The following is a 14,421-nucleotide window of genomic DNA, read 5'->3' as shown; positions in this document are numbered from 1 at the left end:
TCTGCCAAGAACTTTTGCCAGAACTGGTAGCAGACCCAGAAGGCAGAATTATCCAGAGAGACCAGACCCAGACCAGATTGCTGTGAGCAGAACCAGAGACCAGACCAGAACTAGAGATCCGGAACCAGAGAAACAGTACCCAGTGGCGAGAGAACCGCAGCCAATCCTGACCCGATCCGTGACGAAGTCGCATTCCTGTCCAACATATAGTGTGAGTACTCAGCCAGAACTGTGCAAAACCAATCCCTTAGTTTAAAATAATCTAATTCAAACTATTTTAACCTATTGAGAACTGTATCATAGAAATCGTGTCCCTTCTTTTGATTCAAAGCTGCAAAACTGTCATCTGTCATTCTGAACTTTAAAATTTCATTTCTGAAAAACTACCTTCACAAAATCGTCCGTATCTCCGGAACCGTTTGTCCCAGGAACGAAATTTTCATCTTAAAGCTAAGATTCTAGGCTTTCCAATGAGCCTAAAACCGTCTTTCTACTCCTTATACTTCCTCCGTAATTGCGCTCGACGCACGTGACTAAATTGCCGCGATTTGACATTTTGCTCATTCCAGCCACGTGTAAAAACATTTGCCTTTTGCTTCATCACGGAATTCTGTTTTCAACTTGATAACCATCCCTGAATCATTGATAGGGCTGGCCTGAACTGATTTAAAGTATCTCTCACTCACCCTGAACCTCCTAGAGGGAATTAAAATCATTTTAGCATATTTTTCCCTTCTTTGCATACCACATTTAAAGTACTTTGCCTGTGTTTAAAATCATCCTTGTGATCTAAGCTTGCTAGGGGGGAACTGAATTTGGATTGTACTGTGATTGTATTCCTGAAGACTGTGTGTGTTACTTCCACCTCTTTACATTGCATAGAGGGGGGCTGAATTGCCAAAAGGGGAAAAGGGATTATATTATGTTTTGCTGAAATCATATCAAGTTTATTCCTGTGTTGCTTCTTTTCCACCTTGCATTTCCTTGTACCATATAAAGCATTCTCAGCTACCTTATCCTCTATACTACTCCTAAGTAATTAGACCAGCGTGCTAGTATCACAACATCCATTGTTGATCACTCACTGTCATATGTCTAAGTGTGATATCAATTATTAATTTATTATAAAATTGCTATATATATATATATATTGTTTAATTCTCAAACCTTTGAAATTTGCAAAACAAACTTACTTCTTGGCTCAGTGGGGTCAGGGGGATTCTAAGAGAGGGGTGTTATATAAGGGTTGTCATCCAGAGTACACAAACTGGACATAAAAATATATAAATAAGGGCTTCCCTTGAGCAATCCCAGACAAGGCACTGACTTAGTGGGACTTATTGATTGGAGTCTTTAACAGGTGACTGGTGGGAGCTCAAATGTAGAAGGGGAGTGCATAGCACATGACATGCACATTGTAAGGTTGCGTGTACTGCAGTGTTTTGCATGTGGTAAGGCCGTAGCTCGTTCGATGCACGGACGGAGGACTTGCTCTGACAACTGTGGCATGGTTGTAGTTAGGTTTCACATTGTTGGCTTCTGCGTGTGGGTCACCAACATTGACTACGTTGTTAATTACATGGGTGTGGCGCTTGTTAGCGCATCCTACACTACTTACTCCATGGCTACAGCTAATGTAGTGAACAGGTCTGCAGTGTGTGCACTGAGTGCAGTGTTGGAGTACTGTCAGTCCAGATGAGGGTAGGATTGAAGTACATCTTCTATGTGCATGGATACTGCAGTGTGTGAAGTGGGTGCACTAGTGAAGTAGTGTGTGCATAGAAGTGGATAAGTGCAAACTGGATAGCGCAGCGGATTGCATGTCCATTGCTGACTACTGTAGTGCACTATGAGCTACTGCTTTTGTGTACTGAATAGAGTGCTGGGAGCAGGGGCAGTGTTGCGAACATTGTTTTGGTTTGGCTGGCAGTAAGAGCATACTATGTGAATGAAAGTGGGTATGGGTGCCGGAGGCTGTGGTATGTTTGTAGATTCTGCTAACTGTTGCGTGTTTGCATGCATAGCTGTATTATGGTGCAGAGGTTGGGTAGCAGTGGCTGTGGTATGTGTGTGGAGTGTGGTGCTTGGGCACATGTTGACATGTGTGGCTGCTGTACGTTTCGGTGGGTGTGGGCAAGGCCTAGACTAATGTGTGCAAGGCCGAAGGCCATGCACCCATTAGTCAAGGCCTTGCCCACACCCACCACAACAATGCTGTTTAGACTGCATTTGTCAGAGGGTGCTCACCTTTACAGAATGGTTCTGGAGCACATTTTAGACTTGCTATTGCACCAGAAGTGAGCTGGCATGCATATAGTGTTGGTTGGTTCGGTTGGCAGTAACGCCATCGTATGTGAATGAAAGTGGGTGCAGGTGCCAGAGGCTGTGTTAAGCACTCTGCCGAAAAGTTTGAAGGGGTCGCCTGCGGGTCGTACAGTTGAAATAACGTTTAACTGCAGTTGTAACAGTTTCTAGTAAGTCAGCAAAATGGCACAGCTGTTGCGGCTTGGTCACCAACATAGTGGAGCATGTTTGTAACAGAAGTACGTAAACAACATATTTTTCAGAGGGCAAACAATATTACTGTTGCATAAAACAGTACTGTGGTTGCATGGGCCGCGCTTAAGAATTACCTTCCTCTTGCACGTATTGCAGCTGCGTTTCTCCTGGTTGTAAGCATTCTTCTATTTCATACATTAGTCATATCCGTACATCCTATTCCTAAGGGTAATGGTGTACCATGAAGTGTCCGTACCGTTTGTAACGAGAACAGCACATCAAGCATGAGGGACCAGTTGGCAGAGTACTACCCTGCCAAAAATGCAGTAGGGTAATGTCATGTACAGCGTCCGCATCATACACTGCAACCCCTAAACAGGGACACTCCTGTACGGCAGCGCAGCTTTACAACACCCTTCTACACCATATGCCGCGCTAAGGACCCTTACCTGCCTATGTGCATTGTGCTGTGCTTGTAGTGCAACGTGATACTGTAGAGAGGGAAGTTCCCTTGAAGTGCTTGGGGGGGACTCCGTCCAGGAGCATGTCAATACGTGGCGTCTATTGAAATGAGGGCCACCCAACATTTTCCTCTATCTGCACGTCCCCTGTGCTATCCCTGTAGGTGCTGGCCCTTCCATGCCGGCCCTTGCCTTTCAGTCCTTCGGTGGCGTGTTACAAAAGTAAAAGAAATAGAAAAGCACTGCAAAAGGAAAAAGTGTAAGTAAACAAATTACCTTTCAGAGTTCAACAATGTAAGTTCCTATGAAGGTTGGCAGGGCGGCGCGCATCGTATACTTTCCACAGATTTTCCACTAAATAAAAGGAGCCAGGGTAGTGTGGAAAACACTACAGTGGAATCTAGTAAAAATGCCTCGCTGTTAATAGAGATTGTTGTGCGTGTGACAGTGCGTTGTCAAGAGCTGAAGTGCACCACACCTACTACAAACATTCTTCCTATACTTCAAAAAGGGCAGCAATTCAATTTATGTAGAATGTGCAAAATCAGAAATGCAGTAATCTTAAGAGGAACGCTTTTCTCTGCCGAAAAATGTTTGTGCTGTGAAACATCTAATTCCCATTTTGCCACAAGTTGTAAAAGGCACAAATTGACTTCTTCGCAATGTACCGCACTTTCTCAGTTTCCGGACCAAATGAAAAATAACGCAGCGACATGGGTGTCTGCGGACTGGCATAAAAAGCTATGCAGGTGATCGCAAACAGACGCATGACCTGGCCAAGTGCCTCGTTCAGCGCAAACGGCACTGAAAAGTGTGTTAGATGGTCTGGAATTTTCCCTCCACAATCAATAGCAATAATATTGACGTGATTGCATGTCACCAAAGTGTCCCACAGACAAACCAATATCAAAGACTTCATTGTAAGTACTCTATACGAGTCCAAATCCACATGATACAATAGACTATGACCTGCCATTACACACTGTCTTGCAATCAATGTATTTACAATTCCCCCAAAAAGCATGTGCTGAGGCTCATGCAACACACAGCCAGAAACGCACCCTCGGCATTTTGCTCGACAAACACACTGTATACCATAGTGTCTGCGTGCCATCCAGACACAGAAACCTTATTCACCAATTCTGTGTCCTCCACAGGCCCAATGCTATGGCCGCCATCTGCAAAAGGGGCTTATGTCACACGTCCAACCCTGCAAATGCTGCGATGTCCGCTGACTTTTTCAGCTGTGCGCGCGCGGGAGTGGGGGAATACATTTCTACCAGGGTAGGGGACCTCGTCAGTGGTGGGGGCTCCGAAAAGAGAATGTGTTTTTTTTAAAAGGTGTTTCCGTACAAACACAATTTTTTATTTTGCAACCTCATGATCTCAGTCGGTGGGGAATATAAATCCGCACATTCTTCTGTTTACAACACACCTCCCAATCTGTGGCTGTGGACAAGTTACACCGGCATGGTTCCATACTCCTCGTGGTGTTATGGGCAGTAGGACAAATCTGCATCATGCGTTGAGCAACCTCTTCAGGTGACGGATTAATCGTCCACATGACATGTAACCGAAATGTAGACTTCCATAGTGCACCACCACAAAATCAGTGTTCGTGACAGAGGCCCCATATCTGCAAAGGCGAAGCATCCCGCCAAAACTGCACTCAAACTGACAGCCCCAGAGAACATCCACTCCTTCCACTCCGAAATTGCAGCAATGCCGCTTTGCACACAACACGTGTGCAAATGGCGCACAAAGGTATCACAGACGATAAGCACTTTTTGTCTCTCCATGACTATCAACATCACGACACAGTAGAGGCCAACAAAAATACCGCCCCTTTCTATCAACCACACCCTAGGCACCTGATTAGCTAATTCCCATAGTTCCATTTCCAATCCCCCCCATGCTCATAATGGTAGGATGTGGCATGTGCGCATTCCCTGCTGCAGCACTGACCACGCCCCAGTAAGTAAGACGAAATACTTTTTTCCATTTCCACTGGAGTTTTTCCAGCACTCCCTCATTGGGTGCTGTAAAAGTTTCTCACACGCATGCACCAACCACATACTAAACCTCTGCATTGCACACTAGCATTTCTGCACACCATTCCATATTTACCCTTCATCCCTCTCCATACACGTCACATTTCCTTACAAAGCACCTCCACCAGAACCTTCTGCTAAACCATGCATGGTAGCATCCAAAAAGATCCTGAGCGGCACCCAGCACACCTTTTGGCCATGCAGACATCAGTTTACCCCTTGGCTACACCCAGCACAGCACTATGGATCCATTCATGCAACCATGTGCGCAGTTAACATTATCCACAAATGTAACATACGTAGCAGCACTTACACCCAACTCCCCCACACCATAACACAGCCATCCATCAAAACATATTACTGTTGGCAGAATCCACAAACATACCACAGCTTCCGCCTCTTCTACCCCCTGCCATTCACAAACTATTGTGTCACTTCCAACCTACCTATAACATAGGGCATACTACAACAAATCTGCACATACCACAGTTATCAAGCACATAGAAGCTGCACTTCAACCATACCCTCTTCCATACTCAAAGTATACAAACACTTCAGCCTCTGCCCACGCTGCACCACTTCACACTGCACCATCTCCAGCCTTGCACCAAATACTGTAGCATATTCCAACTATCACCACAACCATTGGACGAACAATACACACTTTTTTACTCACTTCTGCTGCTGTTGCATGTGATTAATGTGCTGCACAACCATTCTCCATAGATGACCACCATCTAAGTGATGCAGAGTCGAAAATGCATTACTGCTGCGCGTGTGCCCAAGCCCTAGGCTCTTCAGTGCAGGTTTACGGCACACAGCCTTTGGCACACACCCACTGCTATGTAATGCCACCATGCATGTCAGAAACGACCACAATCCACATACACACCACTGCCACCAGCACTCCGAGCCAACCTGCACACCACAATGGAGCCATGCAGAAACAAATACAACAGTTACCATCATCTACAAACAAAGCACTGTGTCTTCAATCCTATACATTTTCCTACACATACTACAGTCTTACCCACTTCCATTCACAAACTATGGTTTCACTCCCAACCTAACCACATAATGTTCACAACATTGGCCGTGCTCCAACCAATGTGCACACACCACACTAAACAAGCACCACCCTCTGCATGATGCAGAGTCAAACATGCATGGCTGCAGTGGGTGTGCTGAAGGCCTACACGCTTGACTGCATGGCCTACGGCCATGCACCCAATAGTGTAGTCCTTCAACACACCACTGCAACATTATCCAAGCATGCATGCCACCATGTGCCCTACTACCGCGATCGACCCACCCCCCCTCAGTCTGATAGGCAGCCGCTGTGTGATGGTCATACGCTCTGCCACTTGTCTACACTGGTGGTTCACCTCAAGGAGTCACGTAGCTGTCAAGTCAGTGGATTGGTTGGAACCCAATCAGTGTAATCACCTACCAGGCCAGATAGACTACTTCATGTGTGCAATGCTGTCTCCTGCTACCTGCCGTAGAGTGACATACTTCACCTGCCACTGTAAAAAGCAGTACTATCTCTCACCCAAATCTGTAGGGGTAGCGCTGCTTAAAAAGCACTACCCTACTTGCTAAATCTGTAGGTTTGGCAACTCACCACAGAAAGAGGTCGCCGCAAACAAGTCGCTGCACAAGCTATCAGCCCTTTACGACAGCTGCCTCCTTTCACCACACAAGGCAGTCCCATGTCGAGGTACCCGCCAAGTGGCGCTATACGCACGAATACAGCAGGCACACCTCCATCCTCTTCCACCTCATTACATATGTCACTTCAACCACTTCTCACTCAACCACCCTTTCCATCCCTTCTGACCGACAACACATGGCGTACGGTAAATTTTCTAATCCCTTTCGCCGCCACATACACCGATACACCATTGCGGCGATTGCCAAAAACTTTGACGCACAGCACGCTTCCCTCCAGCCAACCACCGGCCACGCCCAATGTTCGCTGACGTCACGAAGTACCGCAGGCCAATGACACTTCGGTCCGCTGAGTGAACCGGGAAATGGTTCCACGCAGCAGACCCTGATATCACTAATTTTTTGGGACGTACATTTCAGTTCTTTGCACCAAAACTACTGGTCGGATTTCCACAAACACACAAAAGCATGCTTTCTGACCCAAGCCCCCGCTCCTGCCGCAAATTTGGTGACAATCCATCCAGCCGTTCGGGGTGTAGCTGTGCGCAAGGTTTTTCCCCATTCAGTCTATGGGGAAAACATTTTTTTTTAGACCTCCCTATAACTTTGCCCCCCCCGTGTACGCAACTTCACCCAACTTGGCGATAACATTCAGAGCGGGCCATATACATTTTTTGCAAAGTTAGGTGAGGATGCCTCCAGGGAGACCGAAGTTATAAGCCGCCGGAAAAGTTCTCTTCCTATGACCATAACTACTGCGGGCCGTGTAATATATATATATATATAATATATGAATGGGAACGGACTGTCACACAGTCCAGGGTGCAGCGGCACTCAGGCGAAAATGAAAAAATTATGTACAGATTAAGTCACAGACGTTCTTGCTGTGCCAGTATATATATTAGTTGTGTGTCTAGGGGTGGGGGCTGGTGGGTGGCATGGTGAGGTGGTGGAGTGTGTGGGTTAGATGGTTTAAAAAAAAAAAAAAAAAATCATCTGCCAACACAACCACTGTGAAAAATGCATGAGTAATGTGCAAATGAGGAATGTGACCTTTTTCTTGTTAAAAAGAAACGTACAACCGCACCAACCCATGGTAGGAAACAAAGCGCTCTAACAGACTTGTTGGCGAGGCTACATTTTATTTACACCTGGGCGCTCTTGCTTTTCCATCCGTGACTTTGCCATTTATTTGAATGCCTCTGCCCGCTATGCCAATTTACACATATGGCTTGCCCCTACACATTTTTCTGCTCGCAAACTGCTCCTTTCTTCCAGTTACCCTTTTTGGTCATGACAGTGGTTTTATGACTTCAGTGATTCCTCTATTCCCAAGCGATCTCACGCAAGAGGATTGAGTTTGGCAATGATCTAGTAGCAGTATATTTGTTAGCCTTGGGGGCAATTGACCAGTTTTGACTAAGTAAATAATGTCCATCTGACTGTATACTGGAGCGTGATTAAGGTGTTTATTATGGGACATTCAGTACTGATTTGGGTCACCAAACTGAGATCACTTTGGGCTTGAGAAGTATCCCTTACAAGGGAGAGAAAAAGTAAAAAGAGCAGGGGCACAAGTAGTTTGGTAGGCCCAATTGTGGTGGCTACATTGGAGAAACCATAGCAGTAACCCCAAGGTCCCCTAGGAGTCCCCCAAGGCTCAGTGCTTTCACCTCTGATATATTCGACCGCTGTTTGATATCCTGAGGAAACACGGCCTACATTTCCATTCATACGCTGACGAAGCACAAATTTATGTGGAGACAGACAACCTGCAGACAACCTGCCTGAGGCATTTGAAAGGATAGCCCGTTGTATGCAAGATATCAAAAAATGGATGGCTTGCAACCAGTTACAGCTTAATGCAGCCAAAATAGAAGTAATTTTATTCAGATCAGAGAACAAAAACAGAGAAGAAGGAACTAACATAATTCCACAGATTCTAGGTGTAAACATCCCGTTTTCAAGGAGAGTGTAAAGTCTCGGGTGCATCTGGCAAGAAAACCTGGCCAGTGAAGCTCAGGTAGGGGCAAAAGTAACAGCAGTGTATTGCTCCCTGCGCCTTCTTAGGAACATACTCCCTTTTTTAACTCCTCAAGATCTTCCAGTGGTTGTGGGAGCTTTGGTAAACGCTCATCTCGACTATTGTAACAGTCTGATGACGGGGATCCCTGTGAAACAAATGTAGAGACTACAAAAGGCCCAGAATGCGGCAGTTAGGCTAACTGCCCACCTGGGTAAAAGAGACCACGTTTCCACATCCCGGAAAGCATTCCATTGGCTGATGGTGGAGGACCGTATTAAATTTAAGGTGGCGTGTCTTCTGTACAAGTGCTATCACAAACTTGCACCCAGCTACCTGAATACGAGAATCCACAAGTATTACCCAACCAGAGACCTCCGATCAGGAGATAAACTCTTGGTATACGTCCCCCGGACAAAACACATTTGCAAAGGAGATAGGAGGTTCTCTGTGTTTGGTCCTAAGTTGTGGAACCAGCTGTCCATTGGTATACGCTCATGTACCACACTGGCAAGGTTCAGAAAAGAATTAAATCCCTTCCTATTTAAGTACTTAGGGCGACTATAAGTCACCACAGCTAAATATACAATACTTGGTGAACATCTGCGCCCGAATGCAGTTTTCTGCCTGGTGCGTTTAAGAAATTATTCAAAATCAAAAGTAAGGTTATGTTGGCATGTAGATCTAGCCATTTATATCAGATCACAAGTAACAACAAGGCACTAGCGGTAACCCCTTCATCAGAACACATTTGTATATGTGACAAATCTTAGCCCGAATCTTGCCGCTCTGTTATGTGTCCTTGGGTAATAACAATATGGCTGCTCCTGGTTGTTGAATGTTCCAAAAAGATGTGATGCAGCTCAACAAGGTCTGCTGCAATGGAAGTGCTGGGTGTACCCAAAGGGCACCTGTGCAGGAGGCTTTACTCGCTGCCCCTGCATTCCATCATTCTGCTTGGTGTGGTACAGAAGGGTAGCGTCTGCCAGAATTGGGACAATGCTGACGGCCGTATACACATAGGCTGGCCAGCCGCGTCATAAGGGCAGAGCCTGATTCTACATAGTTCTTCTGCCCACATTCTCACCAACCGGTCAATACCTGGTCCCTGTGGCAGGAGGGTTGGTCCCTATACCCCATTGCACATAGAGGAGGCACCCCTTTCCAGGTTGTGTTGGCACATCCCTCCTTCCACCAGTCTTTGGTCCTCATGGCCACAGAGCTCTTTCTGTACCACCACAACTACAGAACAGAGTAAAGCACTTTAGGCAGCTTGGCAACTATTATCAGATGGCGGCATGGCAGAGCTAACCATGTTAGGGTTGCTTATGCACCATCGGATCCCACCGCACTCAGTATTTTTGAGACCAGTGTGGTGCTAGTGTTTGGTATTGGCATTCGGGGCAATTCAAACTGGTGAGCAATTCAAAACGTCAAAACAAACTTTCTTTAGATTGTCTTGAAAGCAATCCAGTCTACCTCAGTGAAACCGATACGTTTAGAATTGGGCAAACACACAAACTAGTAGGATAGGGTCAATAGAGCCCAGCAACCCTTTGGCTGCCAATTTGGTCTAATCTTCAATCTCCCTTAAGAGACAATATAATGAATGACATGTTAATTTTCACATCGGTGCCACACATTAGTTGGTTTCGATTGATTTAAAATGTCCTATCTGTAGGATTTAGCTTCTTCTTTAAGGGTGGACGTAAGTTACAGACTGAGTGAAGTTGAATAACTGCTTATAATTAAAATAAAGCCTAACCCCCTTGAGGGTGTGTTCCATATAACCACAGTGTTTGTTCTCTTTCAAATGTGTAACTGTGTAGTGGAAGGTATTTCAGAGCATTTCAGCTACAAATTCACTAAATTGCATATTACTGCTATACATGCACTTCATGTTGCCTCCCTGGTGGTGTGTCAGATAGCTGTTCGTTCTTGCTATCTCTTCAATCCTAGATCTCCGGTCTGCATCACAAGTGGTATTGCAAGGGTAATTTCAACAATGAGCGGGTGGCAAATTAATTGTCATGATCAGCTCATTTTATGTAAGGTTTTCATTTTCTAACATGGTGGCTGGATTTGAATAGGTTGTGGGGCTGTGTTTTTGTTTGTGACAGTGGCAATTTTTCAATTTCTTTTCTATGCCCGTTTGTGCATATAGGAACAAATGGACAAAGTTGGAGTGCCGGCTGATACGGATTTCTGTGCAGACTATCAGCGGCGAGGCCCTTGCATAAAACATAACGAGAAACTTGACTGCCAAAAGGACGCACAAACATTTCCTGGGTTGAGTGTAAGTGTGAGGAAATCTGCAAGCTCCTGTAAAGCTAGAGGAATTGAGGGGGTGCTAACAGATATTGTATTGAGGTTTTCTAGCTTTTTAATGCCTTGTGGGTAATGCTAGTCTAAATAAAGGGCGATCATAGAAGTAGAAACTCTGAACTTCACATCTCAGTAATCATTGTCATGTGCCTCCTTTGACGTATGGCAAACTGACATACATAATAAGATGGATATATGGAATGGAGCAGTTAACAAGCTGCAACTATTGTAGGGAAACCACTATTGAATGATGCGCTTCATTTTGGATATGGATTGAAGAACTGTTTGTATGCTGCGGATGTAAACAGATTTTTAAAGTGCATAGCAGTTATGTGAACTTTGTCTTATTGTCCAAGGTTGGATTGAATGGAAACTTGGCAGAAAGGTAATAGGAGTTTCCATGAATTGGCTCAGGTGTTTGGTCGCAAAGCTGCCATCTAACCCCTTGGATACTTGTTGGTTTATGCATATGAACACCACTCTTATTTTGGTTAGGAGGGTGCATGATGATACAGTTCCTCATGTTTGACTTCAAAGGGAAGGCAATTTATTGTGCACATGCCTGGTTTACAGGGGGAAGGTGATGCAAGGGAAAGCTTAGCCTGGTAGAAACAGCTCATATTGTACACCCAGGATCTACATCTTAAAAAAAAAAGTTGGGCTCCATAATTATCCTTTTGTTTTGTTCAGGTTGATGAATTGGGCTGTCTTCTAGCTTTTCCTGCAAGTTGCCAGAACTGATATGGCCCGAAAGAATATGAAAGAAGGAAAAATGCACTATATAACTTGAACTTATTTTGTTATTTCAGACGTATATAGAGGTCCCGAAGGCTGTACCACCATCCACGGAGACATTAAATCAACAGGTATTTGTTCTCATCTGTAAACCTTTCTATGCTTAAGGGCTCACAATCAAGTTCAGCATTCGCTGTATGGGTCTTGTGTGATGAGGGAAGCTTACATTTGGCTCTGTAACTGGGGCTGCTGTATGGGTTATGAATTTCACTTAAAAAAGCCTCCAGTAGGCTGCCAAGTGGGACATTGCTTTTGGCCGTTCTTTTCTGTCCCTTTTTATTTGCATCAAAGAAGGTTTGGAAGGTATAGCTTGTCTCGTGAACTGTGCCTTCTAGATAACTCATCAGAAATGGAATTAAATAAAACTATGGAATTTTACAAACACTTGGTGTGGTCAGAGCAGTGGCATCTAGGACCAAAAGCAACTTGAAGCCATGCAATTTGAGGAAGAGTAACCTGGCGGAGGAATCGACAAAATGAGATGGGATATTGATGGCCATAGAGTAAGAGCATGATTTGGGTTTACTGTACCTACTGATTGATATTTTGCCAATAGTGCGAAACAGCCGAATGTTTTAACATCATATGGTGGTATTTTATCAGTGTAATGCATTCAGATTGCACACTTGAATTGTGTTTTGTAGAACTTCTTGCTACCCAGTTCTGTGAGATTGAGGGAATTTCGTTATGGAGGGTACATGCTCAAAGCAGTAGACCAATGTCGACTGTTATCTTTTGTGAAAACACAGCGCACATCCTGCAAACCTCAGTCTATGTATTCCTCATGCCGAACAAATGGAGTGTTCCTACTTGGGTGATTTTAAGGTTGGCTTCATTTACTGTCGCCACATCCTCATCCTCTACTTCATTATCCACTGAGGTGGGCTATTGATGAAAACCTGAGAGGAAAGGAAAAGCTTGCTATGTAGCCATTCCACTTCTGTCAGTCCCTACCACATCTACTGTTATCTGTGCTCACCCTTCATCCTTTATGTACTAGCCCAAAGCATCATGTGAAATCTATGTGGGTTTATAGAGGGGAATGCATGCTAAGGCAGGGAGAAGCCCGCTATACTGAAGTCAATCCATTGTATGCAACTGGCTGTGCACAAGCTTTAATTTTGTGTTCATCCTTTCAGAAGCAGGAAGCATTTATTGATGATAGTTGCCATTGCCACAGAGCCTTGTTCCCAAGTAACTATACAGGTAACTTATTGTTTCTGTAGATGATAAATAGTATCATTTAATTTTGTTTTCTGTTGTCAGAACGAAGATAAAGCTTCAGAAATTGAAAAACCACCACAGAACCAGCATGGGACCATGGTATTGTATATTTAGTATGAACTGTTGAACCATGAAATGTGTGCACATTTTTTATTTATCTGACATTTCTTATAGTTTTGTGCACATTAGTCAAATTATATAAGCATGTTGAGGCTTGGGTAGAGTGCCCCATTAAGCTCTGTACAACCAAAACACAGTACGCTACTAGACTCTGTCCTACAAATGCCTAAGAAACACTGTGCTGTTGCTCACCATAACATAGAATTTAGATAGTCGTTGGTCTTTACTGTGCTTGAAGTTTGTCAGGCAGGTGAGCTTGATTTCCTATTTTTTAAAATTCATACTCTGAAAGGCAATCTCATTTTACAAAAGTAGTCCTCCCTGCATGTTGTGCATAATTGGTCCCATCGCCCACAGTTGAATAACCTACCTGTGTCACTTTGCAAATTGTCTATCCCTAATAATCCTCAAATTCTAGCCCCAATCTGATTTCAAGTTTCAAAGAGTTAAATGTTTGTTGCCAATCACTAATATTATTCATATATATGGTAATGCTGGTTGAGTTTACTTTACAAAGCCGTGGCGCTCCTAGCTGTTAATGTACAAAATAAACCACTGAGCCAGGTATGTTGGTGTTCTTGTGGTATTTCAGTAGTTTTACTTTGAATGATATCATAATGATTCTGTGGTCAGTTTTGAGTTTCTAGTGTTCAAATACAAGCACAGAAAAACAGCTATGTCCAAATGTAATCTTCTTGCAGACTGGTTTGACACTTTCATGGCCTTCATATTCGCAATCCCCAATCACTGATTATTCTGTATTTATATCGGAGTGATGTTCTGCTTCATCGCTTTATAAGCTCATCAAATCTTGACAGTCCAATCATATACAAAAACACATACATAGTTTATTTTTTTTCCTTTTTTTTTAGCCATCGCACCTCGGTTGCTCAACAATTTCACAGTAATTTTTCAACATTGGGACCACAAACTCTATAATAAACAACTGAACGTATTATTTATGTCTAATATAACAGACATTGAACCAGTGAATCATAATCTGATGAGTGAATACTCATATAGAGCACTCCGGATACAGTGTACACTAAAAGGGGCAGTACATTAAAACCAATGCATTTACAGCCTAGAAAAAGGTAAATTAAGTCTTCAGTCCAACCACAACCATCACCTCAACTTGTGACTTTCCAGTGATTAACAGGGCACTGGCATGCACATATATTTCCCACATCCCTAATGGCATTACCTTGGCGATCACCTATACCTAATAATTGCTATCCACACATTGCCAGTC

General features: G+C 44.1%; 1 protein-coding gene across 3 annotated transcripts in view; it reads left to right on the top strand.

Annotated features, from left to right (window-relative positions):
- TMEM87B (transmembrane protein 87B) overlaps window positions 1-14,421 on the top strand; it is a 919,680-nt gene that overhangs the window by 141,032 nt on the left and 764,227 nt on the right. For all 3 annotated transcript variants that reach the window (XM_069607836.1, XM_069607835.1, XM_069607834.1), the window contains 3 exons: window positions 10,870-11,001; window positions 11,840-11,896; window positions 13,092-13,148. In XM_069607836.1, the coding sequence (XP_069463937.1) occupies window positions 10,870-11,001; window positions 11,840-11,896; window positions 13,092-13,148 (246 nt within the window). The remainder of the gene's footprint in view (window positions 1-10,869; window positions 11,002-11,839; window positions 11,897-13,091; window positions 13,149-14,421) is intronic.

This window comes from Ambystoma mexicanum, chromosome 4q (assembly GCF_040938575.1).
Source record: "Ambystoma mexicanum isolate Mex_15411 chromosome 4q, UKY_AmexF1_1, whole genome shotgun sequence".
NCBI classification, from domain to species: domain Eukaryota; kingdom Metazoa; phylum Chordata; class Amphibia; order Caudata; family Ambystomatidae; genus Ambystoma; species Ambystoma mexicanum.
The sequence above is the reverse complement of the archived record's forward strand: the minus strand, read 5'-3'. Positions and strand labels throughout refer to the sequence as shown.